This window comes from Penaeus monodon, chromosome 39 (genome assembly GCF_015228065.2).
Source record: "Penaeus monodon isolate SGIC_2016 chromosome 39, NSTDA_Pmon_1, whole genome shotgun sequence".
Lineage (NCBI taxonomy): Eukaryota > Metazoa > Arthropoda > Malacostraca > Decapoda > Penaeidae > Penaeus > Penaeus monodon.
The window spans coordinates 29,030,459-29,047,422 of record NC_051424.1 but is presented as its reverse complement, the minus strand read 5'-3'; the positions used below and the strand labels follow the sequence as shown (position 1 = coordinate 29,047,422).

Sequence of the window (16,964 nt, the reverse complement as noted above, 5' to 3'; positions counted from 1 at the left end):
ACAAAAACAATTCAGATCAGTAAATAAACCTCTAACGCAAGACTTCGGATTTTTAAATATATATTTTGTTCTGAAAGATCACTTTTCTCTTTGTGAATTTCCATATCGTAAGAGAAATTTTACAAATAGACCCTCCCCCCGAGAACATTTAATCGACTCCAGGCTCCGATTCTTAAAAGCACAGCAGTCGCCAGGCAAGGAAGGGCGAGCGAGGTATTCCCCTCCTGGGCTGCGAGGAGAGAGTATGGCCCCGACTCCTACCATGGAACCCTCCAGCGGGGAAGAAGAGTGGCGCAGGATGACCAGGGAACACCCGGTCATGAGGATGTCCAGGAATGATAAAGGTGAGGCGCTGGGCTGCTGCTTCCTCTGTTGCTCTCATCGGTTTTCGGTTGGATGGCGTTGATTTACTTCGTGAGTGGTTGATTTTTTTTTTCATAGAGGGGGTGGGGGGATAGAAAATGCTCTTTTGGTTTTGGAATTTGAAACGATGTCTTTCAAAATTCCTTTTGATTTATCATTAACATTATCTGATAGTATTATCCTCCTCCTCCTCCCCCTCCCTCCTCCTCCTCCTCCTCCTCCTCCCTCCTCCTCCTCCTCCCCTCCTCCCCCCCCCTCCTCCTCCTCCTCCTCCTTTCCCCTCCTCCTCTCCTCCTCCTTCCTCCTCCTCTCCTCCTCCTCCTCCTCCTCCTCCTCCTCCTCCTCCTCCTCCTCCTCCTCCTCCTCCTCCTCCTCCTACCCCCTCCTCCCCTACTCCTCCTCCTCCTACTCCTCCCCCCACTACTCCTCCACCCCCCACTACTCCACCCCCCACTACTCCTCCTCCCCTTACTCCTCCTCCCCCCACTACTCCTCCTCCTACTCCTCCTCTTCCCCCTACTCTCCTTTTCCCCTTCTCTCCTCCCTCCCCCTACTCCCCTCCTCCCCCTCCTCCTCACTCCCTCTTCCTCCTCCTCCTCCCCCTCCCTCCTCCTCCTCCTCCTCCTCCTCTCCTCCTCCTCCTCCTCCTCCTCCTCCTCCTCCTCCTCCTCATCTTACTCTTTTTCCTTTTTCCTTTCTATTCCTTCTTCCCATTATATTTCTGTCATTTTCCTTTCTTTCCCTCCTTCCATTTTGTCCTTTTTATTCCTCAATTTCCTCTCCTAATACTACTACATAGTTCTTACAATATTAGCTTAATAGGCCTGTTAGTTATGACTATTTAATACTTACAACTAGTACTTAGTACTTCCTTCCACATAATCCCTACCACATACTAGTATAATTGTTATTGGCTTTTAGATAATATTGTGTATATTAGGAAAACTTGTTGAATTGTACTGATTTTTTCGAAAGGGGGGGGAAAGGGGAAGGGGGGAGGGAGGGAGAGAAGGAGAAGAAAGGGGAAAGGGAAAGGGGGAAAGGGGAAAGGGGAAAGGGGAAAGGGGGGGGGAGGGGAGGGGAGGGGGGGAGGGGAGGGGAGGGGGGGGGAGGGAGGAGGGGGGGGAGGAGGGAGGGCGGGGGGAAGGGAAAGGGGGGGAGGAAAGAGGGGGGAGGGGGGGAGGTGAGACAGGAAGGAGAGAGAAAAGGGAAGGAAGGGGAGGGAGGTGAAGAGAAGAGAAGAGAAGAAAGGAGAAGAGAGAAGAGGAGAGCAAAGAAAGCAGGATGGGATAAAGTAAGGGAGGAGGGGTAGTGCAGCATGTGGGAGAAAGGAAGGAAGGAAGTAGGAAGCAAAAAACAAAGTAGGTGCAGCAGGGTGGGATAAAAGAAAATGGATAAATGAAGGAAGAAAGTATTGAAGTAATGAAGGGTAGAAATGCCACAAAGTGAAGATAAAGGAAGGGAGGTTTGAAGATAAGAAAGGGTGAAAAAGGAGGAATTAGTGACAAACTTTAGTAAGGAGGGAAGAAAGGAAGGAAGGAAGGAAGGAAGGTTGGGGGAAAAAAGAAGAAAGGAAAGAAAGAAAGAAAGAAAGATAGGAAGGAAGGTTGGGAGAAAAGAAAGGGAGAAAAAATGGGGGGAAAAAAAAAAAAAATTTTCTTTCAAAATTTTTCAAGTTTGAACCGGTTTTCCCCAAAAAGGAAAAAATATTTCCCTCTATAACCCCACGGGGATCCCTCCTTCCTCTTATCTCTCTCTCTCTCTTTTCCTTTCTCCTTTTCCCCTTCTCTCTCTCTTTCTCATTTTTTTTCTCTCCTTTTTCTTTCTCTCTTTTTCCCCCCTTTTTCCTTCTTCTTCTTCTTTTCCCCTTCCCCCCTTCCCCTTCTTTTTTTCCTTCCCCCCCTTCCTTCCTTTTTCCCCCCCCCCCCCTTCCTTCCCCCCCCCCTTTTCTCCCCCTCCCTCCCCCCCCCCCCTTTTTCCCCCCCTCCTCCCCCCCCCCTCCCCCCCTCCCCCCCCCTTCCCCCCCCCCCCTCCCCCACCCTCCTCCTTACCCTCCTTCTTCCCTTTTTTTGTTATTATAGGCACGTTAAAAAAAATTTTCCCTCCTCTCCCTCTCCCCCTCCCCTTATCTCCCACGCTTCTGGCCCCCACCCCCCCTCCCCCTTCCTTCCCTTTTTGGTTGCTTCTTTCTCTCTTCCTTCTCTCTTTCTCTTTTTTTTCCCTTTTCCCCTTCCTTCCCCTCCTTTCCGTTTTTTACCCTCCTTCGCTTTTCCTTTTCCCTTCTTCACGTTTTTTTTTCCCCTTCTTTCCCTTCCTTTTCTCTTTTTTTTCTTTTCTTCTTTTCTTCTTATTTCTTTTCTCCCCTCTCTTCTCCTCTCTTCCCTTCCCCCTTTCTCCCCTTTCCCCTTCCCCCCTTTTTCTCTTCTCTCCCCTCCTCCCCCCTCCTCTCCCCTGCTCTCCTCTCCTCTCTTCCTTCCCGACCCGGTCCTTCCCCGTCCCTCCCACCTACCCCTCCCCACCAGCGGCTAAGCAACTTCCTATTAAAAAAATTATACCTGTTTAATTTGTAGCACCACGCCTAAAATTTCAGGCCCGCACAGCTCATAATAATGATATTGCTTAGACCATGCTTTGTCGACTTGCTTTTGTTTGTCATGGTAATAATGCTGAACGTACGTACTACCATCGTCATGTATCAAAGTCGTAACCCCATTTATTTTTATAGCGCTCCAGGTTTTTTAAAATTTTGTTTGACGACTATAAATAAGGAATTGTGACATTTTACGATATTTAGTTTATGCATACGTCTTGGGGGGGATTGGGTACAGTTCTTGAAAACATCCTCTCTTCTGATTTTGGCCTTCATGGTAGGCCTATAAGGAGGAAGGTCACACACTTGTAAGATTTGCTGTTCGATGTGACTTCCAAGTAATGTGGGCGGAGGGAGGGTAAGAGGGGGAAATTTACCTGGTTTCTTATTTACTCTTCGTGTGAATGTCCCTTTGGGTATTTTTCCACGCATTAGAAGGCTTTGCTATTGGGGAAGGTTGGAATTCGGTGCGTGGTAGAATCAGCTGATCCGCTGTCACGTCAGCTGATTGGATCAAGAGCTGGCCGACTTTTGTATCTGTGCGTTGCCTTGAGTGAACTTTGGTCTGTACGGGGCCCTTCACGTTGACACAAGGTCCTCTCTCTGGATCGCTTATTCATCCGTCCTTCTACTTTCTCCCCCCTCCCCCCTCCTCTCTTCCTTGTCCTCTGCACCCCTCCTTCCTCTTCCCTCCTCCTCCCTCTCCATCTCCCCCCCCCCTCCTTCTCCGTCTCCCCCCTCCTCCTTCTCCGTCTCCCCCCTCCTCTTCTCCTTTCTCCCTCGTGTCTCTCCTCCCTCCTACATCTCTCCTCCATCTCCTCGATAAACGACTGGCATTAAATTTTGAGTGACCGCGGAGATAAATATGATTAAGTGATTGTGACTAAGACGCTGTTGATATGACTATAATGATTAAAACAAACAGAGACGGCAAAATGATGCATGTGCATAACGCAAGCTTACAAACCTGTGTGTTACATAACCTATTCACACAACAGCCTGTTTTCGTAACAGGTGCATGATTTTTTTTTTTTTTTCGTTTTTCTTTTAATGCATTTTTCATTCCTCTCGTTTCATAACCTTGGAATTCCGGTCTGAAGTTTGTCCCGTGTTTAAGAGACGCTTCGAAAGACGAAAACATACCCGTGTTCCGGACAAGGTTGGGGCGCTGATAACCTTGTGATCTTGTTGACAGTATGCTCACTGATTTTCTCCGTCGGTAGCTTATCGCTTGATAAGACCCGCGTGTGGCTTGTGAGTAATGCGAGGGGGTGGCTTCGTAGGTGGGGGTGAGGGAGGCGGGAGGGAGGAAGGGGGTGTGTAAGAATAATATAAGGATGGAAGTATGAAAGTTTGATCTGTACTTTTGTGTGTCTTCAATATGCTTTTTGGATATATTTGTATTTTTTTTCGTTTCTCCCTACAAGAACGGCGTCTCGAAATTAGTTTGCGCCCTAGGGAGAGAGAGAGAGAGAGAGAGGAGAGAGAGAGAGAGAGAGAGAGAGAGAGAGAGAGAGTGAGTGAGTGAGAGAGAGAGAGAGAGAGAGAGAGAAGGATAAAGAGAGAAAGAGAGAAGGATAAAGAGAGAAAGAGAGAAGGAAAGAGCAGGAGAGATACAAACAGACAGACAGTTCGCGTTCATTCCATTGTCCTGCTTCCTACTGCGACCACGGAAAAGGCCAATCCTTAATGGAAGTCTCTTCGGCTGGCACCTAAAAATACACCGCGCCTACCTGTGACCCGACTCCCTCCCCTATACCCACCCCACCCCTCACCCCCTCCTTACACGGACGAGTCACGTCTGGAATTAAAAGCCTGGATGCATTCCCGTTTTCTGTTGCGCCTCGAGGAAGTTGGAACGTGTGTGTTGGAGGGGGGGGGGGGGGAGTTATGCTATTTTTCCCGTCTGGATTTTTTTTCGTGCTTTGAGGAATAGATAGAGTAGATCTGGTACTTGTAGTTGGAGTAGGAATGTTGTTGTTGTTGGTATAATAATAATAGTAATAATAATAATAATAATTATTATTATTATTATTATTACTATTACTATTATTATTATTGTTATTATTATTATTGCAATATCATCATCATCACATCATCATCATCATCATCATCATCATCATCATCATCATCATCATCATCATCATCATCATCATCATCATCATCAATATAATTGTTATTGCTATGATTATCATCATTGTCATTGTTATTATCATTTATTATAGTTGTGGTTGTATCATCATCATCATCACAATTAATATTATTATTATTATTATTATTATTATTATTATTATTATTATTATTAAAACAGAAGCAGTAGTTATTCAAGAACAGTGTCTCACTTTATTTAATCATGAGGAACGTCAATCTTCCAAGACCTCACAGACAACAGGGAAAGTTCTCCCCAAGAAAGCAATCGATCGCGGAATTTTGTATTTATAAATGGATCGCGAAAGCAGATTTGGGAAAGCATGGTCAGCGCTTTTATTCGCACAACCGCTCAAAGGTTTTCCCTTTTTTTCGCTCTCCGTCAGCATTTTCGCTTTTAAATCTGTTTTTTCTTTTTTTTTCTTTCTTTCTTTCGCGTACCTTTTTTTTTCTATTCTCTTTCTTTTGCTTTCAAATTTGGTGTATTTCCTGCTGTGGCTTCGTCGGCGCGGGGAAAGGCTTCTGGTCTTCGATTGCCCCGCCCGCGAGAGAGACGTAACGCGGGCGGAACCCCATCGAGAAGCCGCGAGGGCGTGATCGCTGTATCGTTGAAGGTCCAACACGGAAAGGGTGGGGTCGGGGGCTTGGCGGCGATGGCCAGGTTTTGCGTAGAGAGGCCAGTCCGGTTATAGGTACATTAAACATCCACGCTTTGACGTGGGCTGTCGGGCACACACGCGCACAAATACACACATGCGCACATAAATACACACACGCGCACATAAATACATTCACGCACATAAATACACACGCGCACAAATACACACATGCGCACATAAATACACACACGCGCACATAAATACACACACGCACATAAATACACACGCGCACAAATACACACATGCGCACATAACTACACACACGCACATAACTACACACGCGCACAAATACGCACATGCGCACATAAATACACATACGCACATAACTACACACACGCACACAAATACACACACACACACAAACACACACACAAACACACACACAAACACACACACAAACACACACAAACACACACACAAACACACACAAAAAACACACACACACACACACACACACACACGTGTATTTATACATGTATGTAGAGCCATGGCTGTGACAACAAAACGGAACACAAACAGATTCACGATCAGTTTGTAGGTTTGGTAATCCTTTGTTCAGCTGAAATTTGAAAGGAAGAAGCAGTAAGGATTTTCTCAGGAAAATGAAATCCTTCCTCGTTGAAAACAGTGTTTCTCGATACACTTTCTCATTCTTGTTAGTTAATCTTAGCAAAGATAGTTTATCGCCTGAATTCATGTGGTTTTCCATTCACAAAACCGCATAAACAAGCCAGTAAATTAAACAACCGTTTACTTTCAAAATCTCCGTACAAAGCATTAAGATTTTTTTATCCTAACGTAATCAACACGTTCTTGATCATTGTTGCGATTCAGGATTACTGTTGATGTGATAAAAAAGGCAAATTATAAAATTTATCGGTGTGATTATCAACGTAATTGAAATATTCTTTAAACCAGCGAACCAGCATTTCATTTCCTTAGATCGTTTTTAAGGTATTCATTTTTTCCCTTCGTGTTTCCTCTCTCTTTACAGTTGATTTAGGATCGTCGTTAACGTATTCATATATATTGAATATTTGTTTACTCACACACACACACACACACACACACACACACACACACACACACACACACACACACACACACACACACACACACACACACACACACACACACACACACACACACACACACACACACACACACACACACACACACACACACACACAATAGACAAGTTTTGTGATGTACTGAGCGACCTCTAGCAGGAAATCTCGGCCGCTTCCTGCTTCCTACAAACAAGGTCTTTCGAATGCAACTTATTCCGCTACGATGGCGTCGGGGTTGGAGGCGGGTGGGGTGAGGGGTGAGGGAGAGGGGAGGGCAAAGAAGTGGGGTGAGGGAGGGGTGGGGAAGGGTGAGGGAGGGGTGGGGAAGGGTGAGGGAGGGGTGGAGAAGGGGTGTAGTGGGGTGAGGGAGAGGGGCTGGAGGGGGTAAGGGAGGGGTGGAGGAGAGATGAGGGAGAGGGGGCGGGTGGGGAGCACGTGTTGTGTTTGTTTGTTTTTTATTGTAGTTGGATGAGTTTTTTGTTTTCTTGCGGTTGGTGGTGTTGATTCTGTGATGGAGATAGGTAGGCTTTCTGAGTTGGGTCCCGGAAGGCAAATACACACGCACCACACGCATATGTAATATATAATAAATATAATTATGATATATATGTAATTATCATATATATAATATATATAATTATAATATATATATATATAATTATCATATATATAAAAATATAATTAATTGATATATTTTAAAATATATAATATATTAATTTTTTAAGGGGTAAGTCTTGTGTGTCTTTGTGTCCTGTGTTTTGTTCTCTAATTCTCATCCCCCCACCTCCTTCTTTCCCCCTTTAATTTCCCCTCCCCCCCTCTTCCCCCTCTTCCTATCACACATCCTCTCCTCCTCCTCCTCTTCCTCCTCCCTCCCTTCTCCTTCCCTCCTCCTCCTCCTCCCCTCCTCCACCTCCTTCTCCTACTCCTCCTCCTCCTCCTCCTCTTCCTCCTCCCCCTCCCCCCCTCCTCCTCCTCCTCCTCCTCCTCCTCCCCCTCCTCCTCCCCTCCTCCCCCTCCCCCTCCTCCTCCTCCTCCTCCTCCTTCCTCCTCCTCCCCTCCTCCCCCTCTCCTCCTCCCCCTCCCCTCCCCTCCTCCTCCCTCGTCCTCCCCCTCCTCCTCCTCCCCCTCCTCCCGCCTCCTCCTCCTCCTCCTCCTCCTCCTCTTCCTTCCATTACCTCATTCCTTCCACCTCGGTAATAATTCCAGTTCATGGAATATTCCCGAGTCTCTGTTTAGTTTGGCACGCATTCCAGGCACGGTTCCCGGCCTGGCTGGCTGCCACGCGCGCGCATGCACAGTAATCGAAGGAGTGGAGGGCAGGGAAGGGGAAGGTGGAAGGGTAGAATGATGGTGAATAAGAGATAAGGAGAAGGAGAAGGAGGAGTAGGAGAGAGAGGAGAGGGGAAAGGAGAGGGAGAGGGAGAGGAAAGAGAGGGGAAAACGAGATAGAGAGGGAGAAGGAGGGAAGGAGGGAGCGAGCAAGCAAGGAAGAAGAGAATCAGGTAGAAAATAAGAGTAGAAAGGAATAAAGGAGAGGCAGATTGAAAGAGGGCGCGACTTCGAATGCGCGAAAAAAATAAGACAAACAGACACACACACACACACACACACACACACCACACACACACACACACACACACACACAACACATACACATACACATACACATACACACACACACACCACACACACACACACACACACACACACACACACACACACACACACACACACACACACACACACACACACACACACACACACACACACACACACACACACACACACACACACACACACACGCACACACACGCACACACACGCACACACACAGACTGATTGACAGACATAACGAGAAGATCCCCACAGCTCCCGCGTCTGAACAGCTGAGGGGACTCGAGACACAGTAGTCAACACGGCAAGAGACTTAACTGTGGAATTTCTTGTTGAGTGTTTTTTTCCCTCCATGTGTGCGAATGGAGAGAGAGGAGAAGGAACCCAAGGCTGTGAGAAGCACGTGGAGGAAGATTGGGGAAATGAGGGGAATGAAAGCTGGTATAGTGTGAATTATAATTTTATGATAAAAAAACAAGAAATGTCCCTCCCAGTATTCTTCTTTCTCTCCAATTCTCCCTCATTCTCTTCCCTCTCCTCCCTTCCCCCTCCCCTCCATTCCCCTCCCCTCCATTCCCCTCCCCTCCATTCCCTCCCTTCCCCTCTTCCCTCCCCCCTCCACACCCCTTCTCTTCCCCTTCCCTCCCCCCACACCCCTTCCCCATCCCCACCCCCATGGCAACTCAAGTCACGCTCAATGTACGGTATCCTTCGGTTTTGGGATTGGACTTTCCCTGACCTTTATTTATCGGTTGATTGGTTGATTGGTTGGTGTCTTGGTTAGGTGGTGTTTACGGGGACACCAAAGTCACCATTCATGCTCGCAGACACATGCGTACATGCGCTCATGCACTGGTCACACGCACACGTACAGACAACTCACAAGATACATACACTCAAAATATCTGTTATGGGTGTTGTTATTGTGTATTGCTATTGTAATTGTGATCACTCGTATTGTTATCTTTTATTATAAAAAGATAAGTAATTATCAATATTATTGTTGTTATTATTATCAATGATAATAGTAATTATTGATATGATTACAATAATAATGATAATACTTATCATGGTCTATCATTACCGTTATTATTGTTATTAATAATATTGTTATAATTAATGTTATTGGTATTATTATTATTATTGTTGTTATTTTTTAATATTCATTATAATCTTGATATTTATATTATTACTATCACTATCCATTACTTTTACTGTTACTGTTATTATCAACAGCTCTAATATTATGGGCTAATCGATATTACTTTTAATGTTAACAATTGCTAATGTTACATTTATCAATAGTCTATAGTTAACAGTCATATATTTTAGAAATTTCCCATGCCTGGTCCTCTCATCTTCGTGCTTTGCAATGCGTCACTTTGCAAGCTGCTGCAATATTGCCTTCGCTTGTCACCGTGATTCATCAGATTCTGGAATTTTCGTGCTGTTTTGGCTATTTGTTCTTTTTGTTTGTTTTTGCTTGTTTTTGTTTTTGTTGTGTCTTGTTCGTTTTATTTGTTTGCTTATTTGTTTGGTTTGGTTTATTTTGGTATGTTCGTATTTTTTCCGTAACTGTCTGTCTCTCTGTCTCTGGCTGGAAGTAAAAGGTGTTACGTGTAAATAAGTGGAGGGGAAATGAGTGAAGGATCAAGTATAAGTTTAAATAAATGTAAGTACAAATGTATATTAGTAAACGTAGGTGTAAGTGTAGGCCTATCTAAGTATGTGTGAATGTAGGCCTATGTAAATGTAAACTTAGGTATGAGTAAGCCTATCTAAGTGTAAATAAACGCAGGTGTGAGTGTAGGCCTATCCAAGTGCAAGTCTAGACTAGGTGTGAGTGTAGGCCCCGCGAGTGTATCCGCTGTGCTTGTATGTCTTCCGCAGAGTGTGTTCCTCCGTCGGGCATTTCAAGGCAAGAGACGTTCGTTCTTGGTCTCCGGGATTTTATAAGGCCTCCGCTTGTATTTTGAATAGGCCTTGTTTTTTTTATTTTGAGGCTGGGGGGGGGGGGTTGGGGCGAGGAGAGAGGAGGGTTGATTGATGTTTTTTTTTTTCAATGAATGAGGTTGAGGGTTAGGAGAGGGTGGGGGGAAGGGGAGGGGAGGGGAGGAGAGGGGAAGAATTTCGAGGTTGGTGGGAAGGAAGGCGATGTTACTGGGGCGCTGTGTTTGGGGTTCTAACACGCAGGCATTTACAGACACGCAAATAGCATGCACACGTACTCTCGCATTAAGCACGCGCAAATGCACACATACACCTTTCTCTCTCTCTCTCTCTCTCTCTCTCTCTCTCTTTTCTCTCTCTCTCTCTCTCTCTCTTTCTCTCTCTCTCTTTCTTGCTCTCTCTCTCTTTCTTGCTCTCTCTCTCTTTCTTGCTCTCTCTCTCTTTCTTGCTCTCTCTCTCTTTCTTGCTCTCTCTCTCTTCTTGCTCTCTCTCTCTTTCTTGCTCTCTCTTACTCTCTTGCTCTCTCTTCTTCTGCTCTCTCTTACTCTCTTGCCTCTCTTTTTTTGCTCTCCTTGGGGGTGGTTTTGGCTTAAAGGTTGTTCTGTTCTTTTTCTTCTTATCTCTTGGTTGGTTGGGAGGACTGGCTGCGGTTTCGTCTTGCTTCTCTTAGCTTCTCTCGGGGCTCTCTTTCGGTTCTCCTCAGGCTCTTCACACTCTCTCTCTCACTCTCTCTCTCTTACTTCTTTCTCTCTCTCTCTCTCTCTCTCTCTCTCTCTTTCTCTTCTTCTCTCTTCTCTCTTTACTCTCTTCTTCTCTCTTACTCTCTTGCTCTCTTCTCTCTTGCTCTCTTCTCTCTTCTCTCCTTTTCTCTCTTTTCTCTCTCTCTCTCCTTCTTTCTCTTCTCTCTCTCTCTCTCTCTCTCTCTTTCACTCTCTCTCTTCTCTCTCCCACTTTTCACTGCTCTAACCTCTACCCTTACCCTTCACTCACTCACTCACTCACTCACTCACCACTCACTTTCATCATTCATTCATCCTCACTATTTATCACTCACGTCACTTCAGCTTATCATCACCCTTCATGTAGTTCCACGGTTTTGCATATTTCATTTTTGTATTTCTATATTTTATTTTATTTTATTGTTTGTTTAGTAATTTCGATATTTACACGGCCTTATCAGTGGGTTGTAGTTCGTGACGGAATGTGGGAACAGGAGGAGGAGGAGGAGGAGGAGGAGGAGGAGGAGGAGGAGGAGGAGGAGAAGGAGAGGAAGAAGAGGAAGAAGAAGGAGGAGGAGGAGGTGGAGATGGAGGTGGTGAGGGGGGGAGTGTGGTGGTGGTGGTGAGGGGAGGACGGGAGGAGGAGGAGGAGAGGGGAGTAGGAAGAGGAAGAAGGAGGGAAAAAAATAAAGATAGGACATAGAATGAGTGTAAAAGCAGGAAAAAAAGAAATAGGAAATGAAAAGAGTAAAAGAAAAGAGGATAAGTATGTAAGAATAGGAGGAAGAGCTAGAGAATGAAAATGAGGAAGAGGAAAAGGAAGAAAAAGGAAAAAGGAGAAGATGAATAAAGAGAAAATATGAGAAAGATAAAAATTAGGAGAAAGAGAAGAAAAATGCAAACAGCCCCGTAAAAATGAATAAGAAATAGCCATGGAATTGATAGAATAAGTAAAAAAATACGTATATATTTATATATATATCGACCACACCAATTGAGAGACGAGAGAAGAGTTCGTTCACTCTTTAACGAGTGTGTGGTCGAGTGAAAGGGGGTGTGGGAAGGGGGGGGGGAAGGGTGTGGAAAGTGTGTTGTTAAGGGTGAGTGAATGAGTGGCGTGTTTGTTCATGCATGCTGCCCTTGTGTGTGTGTGTGTGGTGTGTGTGTGTGTGTGTGTGTGTGTGTGTGTGTGTGTGTGTGTGTGTGTGTGTGTGTGTGTGTGTGTGTGTGTGTGTGTGTGTGTGTGTGTGTGTGTGTGTGTGTGTGTGTGTGATGGATGAATTGAATGACTGAGTGAAAGATTGAATGGATGGATGGATAAATAGATGTATATATGGATATATGTGAGTGAATGAATGGCGTATGAGTATCTTAATATTTGAATGTATAAATGTATATATGTGTGCCTAGGCACATATACATATCTGTCTATCTATCTGTATATATGAATATATTCTACACGCTGTCTATCAATTTTATCGCGTGTGTGTGTTTGCTTTCCCTTTCTCTTTCTCTCTTCGTCTTTGTTCGTCCGCCCTCCCCTCATTTATTTGTTTATTTGTTTATTTTCTCTCGGGTAAGATACATGGCACGAAAATTCCATGTCACTGACCTCAAGAAACTGAAATTCCTGATTTGTTAAGAGAGATGGCTTAACCTCTTCTCCTCTCACCTGTAATGAATCACCTGGTCGACTCACCTGTAATGACTCACTTCTCCTCTCACCTGTAATGACTCGCCTGGTCGACTCACCTGTAATGACTCAATTGGTCGACTCACCTGCAATGACTCACCTAGTCGATTCACCTGTAATGACTCGCCTGGTCGACTCACCTGTAATGACTCACTGACTCTTTTATCTGGTTGATACTCGGTTATTGTTATTATTTTTTATTTATTTATCTATTTTGTGTTATTTTTTATCATTAATGTGCGTGTGAGTGAGAGGAGAGTGAGTGTGTGAGTGATGTGTGTGTGTGTGTGTGTGTGTGTGTGTGTGTGTGTGTGTGTGTGTGTGTGTGTGTGTGTGTGTGTGTGTGTGTGTGTGTGTGTGTGTGTGTGTGTGTGTGTGTGTGTGTGTGTGTGTGTGTGTGCGCGTGTGTGTGTGTTTTCGAGCCTGGGTCGATGAAAAGTGGGAATTGGGACAAACATTGGAGGCCTGAATTCCTGGCACTTCAGGGGGAATGTTGGCCTGTATATATATATTATTTTTTTTTTCTTTCTTTCTTTTTTTTGGGACGCTGTCATTAGGCTTTGTCCTTCTCTTTGCATGTTTTGATTTATTCATTTTGTTTATTTATTTATTTATTTATTTATTTATCATGTTAGAATCTGCCTCTTTTCTGTTCGTGTGTTTATTTATGGGCGTATATCACAATTTGTTTTTTTCTCTTTTTTTTTCTCTTTTTCTTTTCTCTCTTGTTTCTGTGGTTCCTTTCTCCTTTCTCTTTGTTGTCTCTCCCTCCCTCCCTCCCCCCATCCCTCCATCAACCCTCCCTCCCTCCCTCCCTCCCACTGCCTTCACCCACCCCCCTCACCTCCCTCATTCTCCTTCTCTTCCTTTATCCTTCTCCCCCATTTTTCCCTCCCCCTCCAGCGCTTCCTCCTCTCTCTCCCTAATTACTAAATAAGGACAGAGCACAGGCCTGGGTTTTCCTTTGTCTTGCGTCTGGTGGCCTTCGCAGAACCGTTAGAGAGAGGAAGGAAGGAGGGGAGGGAGGATGGAAGGAAGGGTGGGAGGGAGGGAAGGGTGGGAGGGAGGGAAGGGTGGGAGGGAGGGAAGGGTGGGAGGGAGGGAAGGGTGGGAGGGAGGGAAGGGTGGGAGGGTGGGAGGAAGGGAGGAAGGAAGGAGGAAAAGAAGAGGAAATGAGAGAGAGAAAGATGGGAGGATGAAAGGAATAAAGGAATAGTGGAAGGGAGGCATAATTGGATAAAGATGAAGCAAATGAAAGGAAGATTGCGTGTTAGAGCGAGTGGATCATTTATATTATCACGATTATGATTGTGAATATGTTGTTATTATCATTATCATGTTATTGTTATATTGTAAACATCGTCATTATCATCATGTGTGGGATTAGGTTTGTTCTTATTACATTCCAATTCATTTTCTTCTTAATATTATTCTTTTTATTGCATTCTTGTCGAATGGCCTACATGACGAGGTTGGAATTCCGCTCCTTGCATGGCCGATTGCAATGTGCTCGCGTGTTGCTTCGTGACGCGATTGGGATTGAAGATTTCTGTGTTTTTGGTGTAGTTATGGCTGTCTTTGGTGTTCTCTATTTTCGCTATCGTTGTTATTAAGACCGAGATCGTCTTCACCACCATCACTATCACCATCATCTCCACAACCACCATCACCACCACCACCACCACCCACCATCACCACCACCACCACACCACCACCACCACCACCACCACCACCACCACCACCAACCATCCCCACCACCACCATCCCCACCACCACCATCCCCACCACCACCATCCCCACCACCACCATCCCCAACCACCACCATCCCCACCACCACCAACCCCCCCCCACCACCATCCCCACCACCACACACCCCCACTCCACCACCACCCATCCCCACCTCCCCACCCATCCCCACCACCACCCACTCCACCACCACCACCCATCCCACCCCACCACCACCACCATCCACCCACCTCCCCACCACCACCCATCCCCAACACCACACCATCCCCACCACCACACCCCATCCCCACCCACCACCACCCACCCCATCCCCCCACCACCACCACCACACCATCCCCACCACCACCATCCCCCACCACCACCACCTCCCCCACCACACCACCACCACCACCACCATCCCCACCCACCATCCCCACCCACCACCATCCCCACACCTCCCACCACACCATCCCCCACCCACCACCACATCCCACCACCACCCCACCAACCACCCACCACCCCACCACCCCCCATCCCCACCACCACCATCCCACACCATCCCCACCACACCACCATCCCACCACCACCACCATCCCCACCACCACCATCCCCACCACCACCATCCCCACCACCACCATCCCCACCACCACCAAACCTCAACGTAATGGAACTTTTAACAGGGTTTGTGGCCAGCCGATTCGTGGCAGGTTGGAACGCGGTCATATTATTTATTTAAAACGTAAACGGCGTTGGGTAATGGTGGTGTTTTTGTGAGATATGCGTTCTTCTTAAGCTTCTTTTCTTTTATGTTCGTTTTCCTTTTCTTTGTTTTTATTTTCCTTTTACTTCATCCTCTTCTCCTTCTCCTCTTCCTCTTCATTCAACTTTTTTCTTCTTTTCCTCCCCCTCCCCTTAATCCACTTCTACCGTCTTTACCTCCTCTCTCCTCCTCTCCTCTTTCTCCTCCCCCCATTCCTCCATCTTTTCCTTCTCTACCTCCTCCTCCTCCCCTTCCCCCCTATCCTCCATCTCTTCCTTTTCTTCTTCTTCCCCTCCTCCTCCTCCTCCTCCTCCTCCTCCTCCTCCTCCTCCTCCTCCTCCTCCTCCTCCTCCTCCTCCTCCTCCTCCTCCTCCTCCTCCTCTTCCTGCTCCTCCTCTTCCTCCACCTCTTCCTCCTCCATCTCCCCCCTCCATGGCGATTTTAACATTCCTGATAAATCGGCTGTTTTTGTGTGGGGGAAGTTTTGGGGAGGGGGGTAGAGTGGGCGGGGGTCCAGGAAGGGGGGAGGGGGGCTAGACCTGCATTTTCCAGTTGTGAGGGATTTTGATTGTTTGTTTGTTTTGATTAGAAGATTCGTTTGTTTTGATGTATTTATAATCATGATCTTCATTCTCATCCTCATCATTATTGTTGTTTTATTATGTATAACCTATTCTTTATTATTATTACTATTACTATTATTATAATTATTATTATTATTATTATTATTATAAGAGAAAGGGGATGAGTATGAGTGAGATATAACAAGTATGATGGAAAGATAAAGTTGAGTAAAAATGTAAAGATTTTTTTATTTTTTTACAAATAGATATTATATTGTCTGCAAGTTTGTGTGAAGAATTATGGGATAAAAGTGTAAGAGTGACGAAAAATTAATTTCAGATATTTTTTGCTGTTGTTTGTAAATGGGATATAAATATTGCAGAATGCAAGTATGAGAAGTGTGAAAAATATGTCTATAAGTAAGAGAGAAAGTTTGTTTTGAGTTCATTAATTCTTTATAGTTCATGACTGTTAAGATGTTTGTTTTGAATGCTATTATGATACATTTCTTTTGCTTAAACTGTGGAAGTGAAATTTAATACATATGTGTATTTGATGTTGACAAAGTGAAATTGATGTAGTGGAAGAAGATAATCACATTAATTACAGTTAAAAGAAAATAAGGATAATTAATGAAAGTGTTTATCGAGAATCCGGGAGTGTAGTCACGATTTAAATATTGCAGCTCCTTGCAACATCTGGGCAATACGTCTGTCATTGTTATTGCTATTATTATTATTATGGTAAAAATGACCTTGATTGCTTGGGAAATCCTTCCATTTTTTTTTTAAAGTTTGGTTATTTTTAGTTATGCTCCTGCTTCCGGGCGGATATCAATGTTGCAGTGTTGAAGGGAATCGGAAGATGAGGGAAAGGACAAGAAGAGGGAGAGGTAAGAGGTAAGAGATAAGAGGTTGGGGAGGGTAAAAGGGGAAGGAAGTAGGTATAGGAAGAAGAGGGGGAAGGGGAAGGGAAAGAGAAAAGGAAAGGGAAAAGGCAAAGGGAAAGGGAAAAGGCAAGGGGAAGGGAAAGAAAGAGGAAGAGGAAGGAAAAGAGGAAGAGGAAATGAAGGAGAATGGGAGGAGAAAGAGCAGGGAAAGATGAAG

The 16,964-nt window shown here is 45.3% G+C and overlaps 1 protein-coding gene across 1 annotated transcript in view; it reads left to right on the top strand.

The window, feature by feature from the left end:
• The window catches only part of LOC119597656 (6-phosphofructo-2-kinase/fructose-2,6-bisphosphatase-like), a 74,743-nt gene that overhangs the window by 754 nt on the left and 57,025 nt on the right, over nt 1–16,964 (top strand). The window contains exon 1 of the mRNA XM_037947251.1: nt 1–344. This exon is cut by the window's left edge and continues 754 nt beyond it. Coding sequence (XP_037803179.1) covers nt 245–344 — 100 coding nt within the window. The 5' untranslated portion in view covers nt 1–244. The remainder of the gene's footprint in view (nt 345–16,964) is intronic.